Source organism: Garra rufa, chromosome 19 (assembly GCF_049309525.1).
Source record: "Garra rufa chromosome 19, GarRuf1.0, whole genome shotgun sequence".
Lineage (NCBI taxonomy): Eukaryota > Metazoa > Chordata > Actinopteri > Cypriniformes > Cyprinidae > Garra > Garra rufa.
Window position 1 is genome coordinate 20,512,901 of NC_133379.1, and position 10,764 is coordinate 20,523,664.

Sequence of the window (10,764 nt, forward strand, 5' to 3'; positions counted from 1 at the left end):
CCATACTCTGGTAAGCGCTATTTTCAGGTTTGTCACATTCATAATAGCACATATTCCTCATAGATAGACATCAAAATTCAAATAAAGTGTTCTGTGAAGAGCCATTGCTTCTCTATTTGTTGGGTATTATTGAGTCTGATTTGTGCATTTTAATTAGCAGAAATCCTACAAACTATGTAGCCTCTCAAGTGCAGTCTTTTTTTGCCACATCCGTAATTTCCCTTATTTAACATAAAAAAACTTGTGCATAGACTATTTTTCTGATATTTAGACTCACATCTATAACGCTGGATTTGCCCAATACAAGACTTTGTAAGTGTGACAGTGAATTAAGCTTGCATTTTATATGAAACTAAAGAGTCTCCAACATTTTTCAAACTGAGAATCCCTGAGAGAACCTCTGATTCACCCTGTACAAAACTCTAAATATAACACGTTCAGTGTATCCTATCCTTTAGATGATGGCGTTCATACAGAGTCTGACAGTTTTCAAGTAAACATTTTGCAACTTTAACTTTGGCTGACATTAACTTAACACACTACATTTATTTCATATTACTTTGAGAGAAAAAAACAAACAAACAAAGTCTGGGGTCATTCAGCTCCTTTTGAAGTCCCCTGATGCAATTCATTCACAATCCCCAGAAATATTCCTAAAGTGGGCAAGTTGTGCAAGTCGATTGCGTATTATAACTGCAATATAATATATTACTAAAGTATTACTTCATTTCTCCTCACATTGGAGAAAACTTAGGGTAATCGGCTCTACCTTTTATTTCTCCCCTAAAGATCAACCCTAAAATGCTGCCCTGCACTCAATGACCTGTACGAAAATTTCATAACCTGAATAAGGATGAGCGCAACATTAGAAAAAATTAATTAAATCGACAAATCCATGGTCATTCTAGCGCACAATCTTCAATTCAAAGGTTTAATTACAATAAATTCCAGCTGTGATTTAAGTTTGAATATTATTTGGTGATGCTCTGGTTTACTTCTGAAATTTCAGCATCATTCTATAGTTTAAAATAATAATAATAAAACAATCTCTTATCCTTAAAACCTTATATTGAAAATCCATAAATGTAAGCAAATAAAGTCACAAGAACAAAAATTGTTTTTACAAACATTTATTCTTCTGTACATCTGACCAAGAGCACTTTAGATGATGCCGATCTGCAAGAAACAAAGATCACAATAAGCACAGGTCAAGGCACAAACATTTTGCAAAAGAAAGAAAATACAAAGCATCAGTTGCTCTTCTGAATTCATCAATCATTCAGGCAAAAACTTGGTTTACATTTGCAGAGACAAACAATTCCCTCAGTTTTCAATCTAGCTACATGAAACAGACAACATCTATTGTTTGGCACATTTATGATCATTTACAGTCATTAACTTACTTTGTTAGCAACATCCAATGCATCGTAATCTGGTGCAAGACGAACGTATGCCTTCTTCTCGCCATCAGGCCTGCAGCAATAAAAGTATTCAGAATACATCAAATCTGACAATGCCTTTCTTTAGTACAAGCAGTTCCTTTGAGAACCACATTTCAGAATAATGATTATTCTTTATCATTATTCAACAATATGCAAAGGCTCATCAAAAATATTTCTCTTGAAATTGACAAAACTACTTGTTTTTAATTGTAGCTTAACAAATTCTCCCAGTTTGTGTTAAAGTTTAAAAACAAGCATATAGGGTGTTCTTATTGTTTTTATTATTAGTTTATAATAGTAAAATCTTTAAATTAGAAAAACACCACTTTAAAAGACTTAATCAAGTTATACCTGATCAGTGTGTTGACTTTCGCCACATCGATGTCGTACAGTTTCTTGACAGCGTGTTTGATCTGATGCTTGTTGGCCTTGACGTCAACAATGAACACCAAAGTGTTGTTGTCCTCAATCTTCTTCATGGCTGACTCAGTGGTCAGGGGGAACTTGATGATGGCATAATGGTCCAGCCTGAGAGAACCAGAAAGATATTCATCCTTAAGCAAGTTGTGTAAAATCTATAATTCAATTTATGCTTTAGCTTCAACCATATCTCAATGCTGAAGCGAGGATGCATCAGTTTTTAAAAAGTTGTAATCAGATCATTTCATTCTTTGATCGCAATTCCCATCATTTGCATCCTAAAAATGATTCAACACAAGTAACAAATGCACTCTTGATTTGAGAGGTCACAAGAGGGTCTCACTTGTTTCTGCGTGGAGCACTCTTCCTAGGATACTTAGGCTGCCTCCTCAGACGCAGGGTCTTGGGCCGGCGGAAGGTTGGGGAGGTCCTGATCTTCTTCTTTCTGTGGCTGTGGACACCCTTCAGCACAGCCTTTTTGGCTTTAAGGGCCTTGGACTTGGCCTCGGTCTTAGCCGGGACAGCTGTTGAAACATTCAAAAATTGATGACCATGCAATATTAACAAACCAGTCCATATGACAAACAATGAATAAGTATAAATTTGTCCAACGTGCGTTTTCACATCTCATTTACAATAAAACGTGAGAGACTTTCACAGGCAGATCATCTGTACATGGATATTACCGTGTTTACATTCAGGCAACAACTATAAAATACACAAATACGTTAAAGTTCCAAATCAACATTGTTTTCGCTGTTGCATTAAAGACTATTTTAATCACTAAACTGACTGGGTATGAATGAGAAATGGACAGATTTGAGTAGCCACGTGTGTGCGACTTGCTAACGATGACAAACTAATCAGTTGTCAGTAACTTATATTTAACTCTGTACAACTCAAATACAAAGTCAACAACCAGATTATGACTGGCTAACGAGGTTAACACTCGGACAGTCTGATATAATGACACTGCAAGCGCATGTAGCTCAATTTATTAGCTTGCTAGCCGCGGTTATGACTGAGGACGAGTCACTCCGGCACTTCTTGCATTAAAAACAATTTTATTTAGCTCTAGACGCCGAATTAAACAGCTAAACACGAAGATATCTATATCAGCTACATTTAAGCTAAAACGTAGCTGTATATAATAACAATAAACTGTATTTTTACACCATAAAATCTATAAACCTAACGCACCTTCCTTCTTCGCCTTCGGGGCCATGTTGGGAAAGGAAGAACGAGAGGGGTTTCCTTCAGTATATCGCAGGGGTTCACGTTAACACGCAGTCATCGCGAGAACACCGCTAGGCATTATGGGTTTTGTAGTTCGTTCGCGTAGTGTAAATATCGAGCGCTCAGCGCTGCCACAAGAGCTTGTGTTGAGCACAGTCACGGAGTTAGAGAAGTAAGTTAGTTTTGTACGATTACTTGTTTGGATATTCCCTGAGTTTGCCGCTAAAAAACCTAATAGCCTATAAAATTATATTTGCCTCAACAACAAAAATGTGTCGAATAAATAATGTTGCTGTCAAGTCTAAAATAGGCTGTTTGTAGAATGTAAAAAAGCCTTCTGCCTTTTAAGGTAAGTTGTATTTATGTGTTTTTCATAAATATTTATTTGTACTGGTTTTAAATATCGTTTTGGCATAAAATTGTATTATACTTATCGGCATGTTAATTTGTCATTAATGTTAGTGTTCGTTACTGTCATAATTATTATTATATGTATATATATTAATCCCACTAGTCACTGGACAGAATGGTTGAGTGTTTGCAGTTGTATTGGTGTGGTCTTGTTAAAGCTCTCACATGATGAGCTCTCTACCCCCTGTGAAAGGAGACAGGATCATCTGTGAACTCCCTTTGGTAACACTTTTATATTTTAGTTAGTTAGTTAGTTAGTTTGTTGCTCAAAACACATTCATTTTAGAGGATTATTGTATTTAATCACCCACTAAGCCTTATAAACCGGACTCAACTGAACCAGATTATTATGTAAAAGTGTTTTTTTTTTTTTTTTTTTTTTTTTTTTTTGGTTTGTAAGTAATTTTTAAAGCTTAACCTAATAAATTTCTATTGGTGTATTATTTAGTACTTTACAAGGGACGCTGCAGTGCACACCAAAGATGGCTTCAATATTACTGTTAAAGAAGCATGTAGAGGACAGAAAACAGGGTAAGGTATTTTATTTCTCTCTTGCATACACATATGTGACCCTGCACCACAAAACCAGTCATAAAGGTCAATTTTCTGAATAAATAAGCTTTCCGTTGATGTATGGTTTGTTGGGATAGGACATTAGTTGGCCAAGATACAACTATTTGAAAATCTGGAATCTGGGGTGCAAAAAAATTAAAATATTGAGAAAATAGCTTTTAAAGTTGTGCAAATGAAGTCTTAGCAATGCACATTACTAATTAAAAATGAAGTTTTGATATATTTACAGTAGAAAATTTACAAAATAACTTCATTTAATATCCTAATGATTTTGGCATGAAAAATCTATCATTTTGACCCATACAATGTGTTTTTGGCTATTGCTACAAATACACCTGTTCTACTTATAACTGGTTTTGTGGTCCAGGGTCACATATACAAACATGTTTTGCTATTATAGTGGGGGATTTCCATTAAAATCTATGGTCTTTCCTATTGTCTTTGTTAATAAAGAAACCCAGAGTGGTTTTGATTCAGTATGATACAGATGTGTAATGCACTATGAATGAACATTATTTTATTGTAAATGTTCATTTCTAGGTTGAATGTAGCCAAGGTCATTGTTGTTGGTGATGTAGGAGCTGGAAAGACCTGTTTAATAAACAGGTAAAAGTCTGTCTTTTCTCAATTCAGATCTCATTGTGCTTTTACTGAAGATAAAATAAATTACAATCATATGTGTGAAAATGCTTGAGTGACTATTTGTTAATATTTCTGTCATCAAGATTCTGCAAAGACACATTTGACAAGACATACAAGGCGACTATTGGAGTGGATTTTGGGATGGAGAGATTTGAGGTCCTAGGGGTACCCTTCAGTTTGCAGTTGTGAGTTTTGTGTATTTTATTGCTTTAAAAGTCATTCATTGGTTGTGTCCTTCGATCACAAATCTCTTTCTCTCTCTGCAGGTGGGACACAGCAGGTCAGGAAAGATTTAGATGTATTGCATCCACATACTACAGAGGAGCTCAAGGTGATTAGTGAACAGACTACATTTAGCGTACACTTGCTGTGTTTTGTGTTAAAACAATGTTTTTTTGTTTTTTTGTTTTCAGCCATCATTGTTGTCTTTGACCTGAGCAATTATAACTCTCTGGATAATGCAAGGTACAGTACAACCGCTTATTTGATTTGAAACATTGTCTGAATAGTCAGGAATGATGTCTGTTTCTAATACTTGTCTGTGTGTATTCAGAGAGTGGCTTGAAGATGCCATGAGAGACAATGACCCTTCTAGTGTTCTCCTCTTCCTTGTGGGAACCAAGAAGGATCTTAGCGTGAGTTATTTTCGGTTTACCTCTTCAAAGCCTTTAAAAAGCCATGGCCACACTGTGACTTTCACATGACGTTGGCACAGATGAACTAAAGAAATTACACTGACAATACCAAAATGCCATTTTTTAAAGGGGAAATGACAAGGAGACATTTTGTCTTATTACTTGAGGTTTACTTACAATGTTAATACATTTTTTGTACAAAAAACCCCCCAAATAAATATGTGCATTTTCAACCCTCATTCTGACCCTCTGTCTAAAACTACCCGTTTTTAAGGGGTGGGTCCTTTGAGGCTCTCTTAGTAATTGGCCACTGTTATGATTGGCTAACATTATTGCATAGGAAACAGTATTAATGCCCCTCGCAATTGCATGTGAGTGTTTTGACAACATGTTCAAAATAAAATGTTCATTTCCAGACAAAGCAATATGAAATCATTTACTTACTGTTTGTGATGCAGCTGCAGTCAGCAGTACCGCTTCATCTTTTAACAAATGTTTCTGTGTCAATTCTCCATAACAAGGTGCCTTGTTTATAAAACAACAGTCCTCTGACACGATGCCATTTGAGTTGCCAATCAAACGTTCTTTTAATCTCATTGGCTGGCGTTCACCTATTATCGTCCCTGTTTTTCAGCAAATCAGTTCAAGTGAACGCAGACAACGTGATTAATATTCATGAACCAACAGCTCATTAATCCTTAGTGCGTTTTATAATTTTATTAGTAATAGAATTCATAGTAGTTTTGTTATCTGTTATCAACAAATATGACAAATATTCCTTCATACATTACCAGTCAAAAGTTTGGACACACTTCCCTATTTTCTTTGTTGGGGAACTGTGCCATTCAACTATATATACTGTGCCATTCAAGCCCGAAATTATTCACACCCCTGGCAAATACTGACTTAAAGTTACTTTTATTCAACCAAGTTTTTTTTTGTTTTTTTTGACCGGAAATGACACAGGCTTCTCCCAAAAGAAAATAAGATGATGTACAAGAGGCATCATTGTGGAAAAAAATATTTCTCAGCTTTTATTTACATTTGACCAAAATTGGCATGTCCAAAATTATTAATATCCTTTATTAATAACTGTCACAGTCTATGGGAAAATCCAAAGTTCTATACCATTGCAAATAGTCCAAGCTGTTCTAAAGCATCATAATTACCCTGATTCTTTGGAAACAGCTGTTTTAATCAACTCAATAGGTTAAAAACAGAAGCTCTCTGCTGTTGGTTTGTGGACAGTCATGGCTAAGACAAAGGAGCTCACCGAGGACCTGCGGCTGCGCATTGTGGCTGCTCACAAGTCAGGAAAGGGTTATAAGACCACATCTAAATGTTTTGAAGTTCCAGTGGCTACAGTGCAAAGTATTATTAAAAAAATACAAGACGTTTTGCACTGTGAAAAATCTCAGAGGACGTGGGCGGAAGTCAAAAGTGACAGCTGTTCTGGCCAGGAGGATAGTGAAAGAGGTAAAAGGCCATCCTGATGAATCTGGGCTCTGCTGGTGGCAACATCTCAAGGCAGACAGTCCAACAGACACTGCACACCGCTGGGTTCCATGGACGCAGACCAAGGACGACACCACTTCTCCAGATAAGGCACACAAAAGCCCACTTGGCCTTTGCAAATGCTCATCTGGACAAAGAAAAAGACTTCTGGTCTTCTGTTTTATGGTCAGATGAAACATGTTTGGCCACATCGATGTAGCCTTCATTTGGCGTAAAAAAAGGCGGTGGACCAGGGAACCTAATCACAGTAAACGGCACCATGAAAAAGGAGCAATACATCAAAATTCTTAACAACAACATCAGGCAGTCTGCAGAGAAACTTGGCCTTGGGCACCAGTGGACATTTCAACAACGACCCAAAACACACAGCAAAAGTGGTGAGGAAATGGTTAGCAGACAAAAACTTTAACGTTTTGCAGTGGCCCAGCCAGAGTCCTGATTTAAATCCAATTGAGAATCTGTGGAGGGAGCTAAAGATCAGGGTGATGGCAAAGAGACCCTCCATCCTGAAAGAGTTGGAGCTCATCGCTAAAGACGAATGGGCAAAAAATACCAGTGGAGACATGCAAAAAGCTGGTCAGCAATTATAGGAAACGTTTGATTGCAGTAATAGCCAATAAAGGCTTTTCTATTGATTATTGAGAAGGGTATGAATAATTTTGGACATGCCACCTTTTGTTCAAATGTAAATAAAAGATGAGAAATATTTTTTTTCCACAATGATGCCTCTTGTACATCGTCTTATTATCTTTTGGGAGAAGCCTGTGTCGTTTCTGGTCAAAAAAAAAAAAAAAGATTGTAAAGAAGTGATCAGCCATTCCAGTGGGCGGGGCCTATGGTGAGAAGATGATTATTCATCGTTGCCTTGCTCTGGAGGCTGTGTTTATGCAAATGTTTGTGCCTGAGTGACGTCACCTCAGATCCAAACAAGCCATTTTTGGAGCTTGATTAAATAAAATGCTTTGTTTATAATGAGGCCGTTTTAAGCTATGAAACCTGCTGGATGTTTCAATGGTGCAAAGACCTCTTATATGCCAAAAGAACAAGACAAATTTGATTTCTCATGTCATGACCCCTTTAAGATAACTAGTGTAGATGAATCTTTCTCGCCCATAGCACCCAGATCAGTTGGCTCAAATGGAGCAAGAGGCCGTTCGACTCTCTGAAGAGATCAGAGCAGAGTATTGGGCTGTGTCTGCACTGTCAGGTAGAAAAACATGTCTGTTTTAAACTTTTAAAAGCAGGTGTTTGAATGCCATGAAACTAGTTTGTATATCTGAGCTGATGGCAGAAATATTTGAGGCTGCAAAAGCACTTAAATAATATCTAGATTTTCATGCATACATTTTTTTTTTCAATTAAATTGTATTACAGTTTCCACCAAAATATTAAGCAGCAAAAACATTTTCTACATTAATAATATTAAGAACCATTTTTAATAATTGAGCACTGAAACATAACGATTTCTGCAGGATCATGTGACACTGAAGACTGGAGTAATGATGCTAAAAATTCAGTCTTGCCAACACAGGTTTAAATTAGAATTTATAATATATTGAAACAGAAAACAGTTCTTTTCAATTGTAATAAGATTTTACAATATTGCCTTGTAAGATACTTCTTTCAGGAACTTTTAAAAATCGTAATGATTTGTAAGTGTAAGTACCATATGACATGACACATGTATAATTTCTGCTGTTCTCTATAGGTGAAAGTGTGAAAGATTTCTTCCTACGGGTTGCATCACTTACATTTGAGGCAACTGTATTATCTGAGCTGGAGAGGAGCAATTCTAGACAAGCTGGTGATATTGTCAGTAAGTTCTCTTTCATTACATCAAAATATGACTAATTTCACACATTTTATTTTCATATTTTACCCTATAAATATGTCACCGTCTTTTCTTCACAGGAATCTCTAACAATTGTGATGACAATTTTAAGAAAAGGCAATCCAGCTGCTGTCATTGATTAAAAGTATGTATCGTTAAAATGGCAAAAGAAGTGATCCTGGAATCCAGACTTTGAGGTGATGTCCCATAATGCCCTGGCACATCCTTGAGTGGGACTAAAAAAATAATACAAACAGAGGACTTGGCCAGTGAGATGAGAGAATCTCAACAATAATTCCTCTGAAAGTAAAGTTTGGATTGAAATTAGAAGTATGAATGAATCCAGAACAATGAATCCATGATAAATTTCATGTATTACCATTATGGTTATTATATGGATACAACGTTATTAAGTTTGACTGTCAAATAACCAGAGTGAGTGATTGTTAATTTTTTTGTCCCAAGCAATGTTATGTAGTTTTAAATCTAAAAACTCATTTGCTGGTATTTCAAGTCTATTACACAAAGCGATGCAAATTCCTGTAGTTTGATGGTAATGAGTTCTGCCTTCACATCTGATTATTGTCCTAGCAAACAGCAGTGTTTGTGTGCTGCATACTTAAGAGGTCACAATAAATGCCCTCCTGGCGGTTTTAAGTGGATCTTTCGTAAATGTAGCCCTTGTTTTTCATTGCATCATGAGTTTCCCTGGCTAATATGATACATATGCCAGCACTCATGACCTGTCGTCTGCAACAGCACGAGATTCCCACTGTGAGCTAAATAGGAGGATTGTTAAGATGCAAATGAAGAAGTATCACTCAAGCAAAAATGAGCAGCTCAACAAACATCTCAATTTAATGGCAATATACACTACCAGTCAAAAGTTTTTGAACAGTACGATTTTTAATTTTTTTTTAAAGAAGTCGCTTCTGCTTACCAAGCCTGCATTTATTTGATCCAAAGTACAGCATAAACAGTACAATTATGCGCTGAAACCCTATTGAAATTGTTAGAATGGTCAGCAATCTCCACATAAAACTGATTGCGCAGACGAAACCGTAAGTTGTAGAGACTTGAAACTAGAAAGGATGGTAGTACTCACCACCGCTTACACGACTAAGGCTCGCCACAATCGGCCTGATGGAGGCGCTACAGCCATCAAAAGTAAGGAATGGCTCATAACTTATAAACCTTCAGTCACAGGCTCAAGTGTCGTTGGAATTCTTGGCTCATGCCGGATCGGAATCAAACCAGTGCAGAAAGATTCTCTGGAGAGAATATCAGTAACTATCAAAAAATGTTGAAATTTTGACACATCGTTGCAAAGGGATGCCGAAACGTTCGAAAGGGACAGGGCCATTTTTAACAAAATGCCTAAAACTCCTGAATTAAATAAGGTATCTTCACAAAACTCAGAATGCTTATGTAAGAGCTCAAACTGAGGTCACAGGACAAAACTCATGGAGCTTGGCCACTGGGTGCCATTATAAGATGACTATAACTACACAATCATTTGTCCTATCAGCATGAAAATTGGTGTGCATGGTCTTGGTCCAAAGTGCCACAAGTGTTCACAAGGACATTTGTGTATCTCAAAAAACATGGCCGCCAATGGCCGACAAATTTTGAGCACCTGTTAGACAAGGTTAACGGAGGCCGATTGGAACAAAACTCAGTGGGCCTATTTGACTCACTTGAGAAATTTGAAAGAAATTGGCCACTGGGGGGTGGGGCCGCATTTTTTCAAGGCCGTAAAAGATTGTACATTGCACGTTTCGTACATACAGTACATGTGATACTCATATCATTTGATAGAACTCCTCATTCCGGATAACTTTGCCTCTAGAACCACTGCTGTCAGTCAAACCGTTTGTTAAATGATTGAGATGATGTAAAAAAGCTACTTTTGCGAACTAATGCCTAGGTTTCTCACTCAGTCGGAAAACAACACTGCAGTACAATTTTCTGGACTCTCTAGGCCAATAACTATCAAAAATGTTGAAATTTACCCTTTAGAAAAACTATAATAGGGTCGGTTAGAAACGGGGCCTTTCCA

General features: G+C 36.9%; 2 protein-coding genes and 1 non-coding gene across 3 annotated transcripts; 1 reads left to right on the forward strand and 2 right to left on the reverse strand.

The window, feature by feature from the left end:
- Positions 1-1,114: 1,114 nt before the first annotated feature.
- Positions 1,115-3,160, reverse strand: rpl23a (ribosomal protein L23a). The gene is made up of 5 exons (XM_073824305.1): positions 3,063-3,160; positions 2,206-2,386; positions 1,794-1,970; positions 1,404-1,473; positions 1,115-1,176 (listed from the first exon to the last, which is right to left on the reverse strand). The coding sequence occupies exons 1-5, from the start codon at positions 3,085-3,087 to the stop codon at positions 1,162-1,164; spliced, it is 468 nt and encodes a 155-aa protein (XP_073680406.1). The 5' UTR covers positions 3,088-3,160; the 3' UTR covers positions 1,115-1,161.
- Positions 2,070-2,140, reverse strand: LOC141293197 (small nucleolar RNA Z17). The gene has a single exon (XR_012340669.1). It is a non-coding gene; the product is annotated as a small nucleolar RNA Z17 (small nucleolar RNA).
- Positions 3,161-3,239: 79 nt separating the features above from the next.
- rab34b (RAB34, member RAS oncogene family b) lies at positions 3,240-9,367 on the forward strand. The gene is made up of 11 exons (XM_073824304.1): positions 3,240-3,447; positions 3,613-3,731; positions 3,958-4,040; positions 4,623-4,688; positions 4,808-4,909; positions 4,991-5,055; positions 5,138-5,189; positions 5,278-5,359; positions 7,991-8,081; positions 8,583-8,690; positions 8,786-9,367. Exons 2-11 carry the CDS (start codon positions 3,675-3,677, stop codon positions 8,842-8,844), a joined length of 765 nt encoding a protein of 254 aa, XP_073680405.1. The 5' UTR covers positions 3,240-3,447; positions 3,613-3,674; the 3' UTR covers positions 8,845-9,367.
- The last annotated feature ends 1,397 nt before the right edge of the window (positions 9,368-10,764 follow it).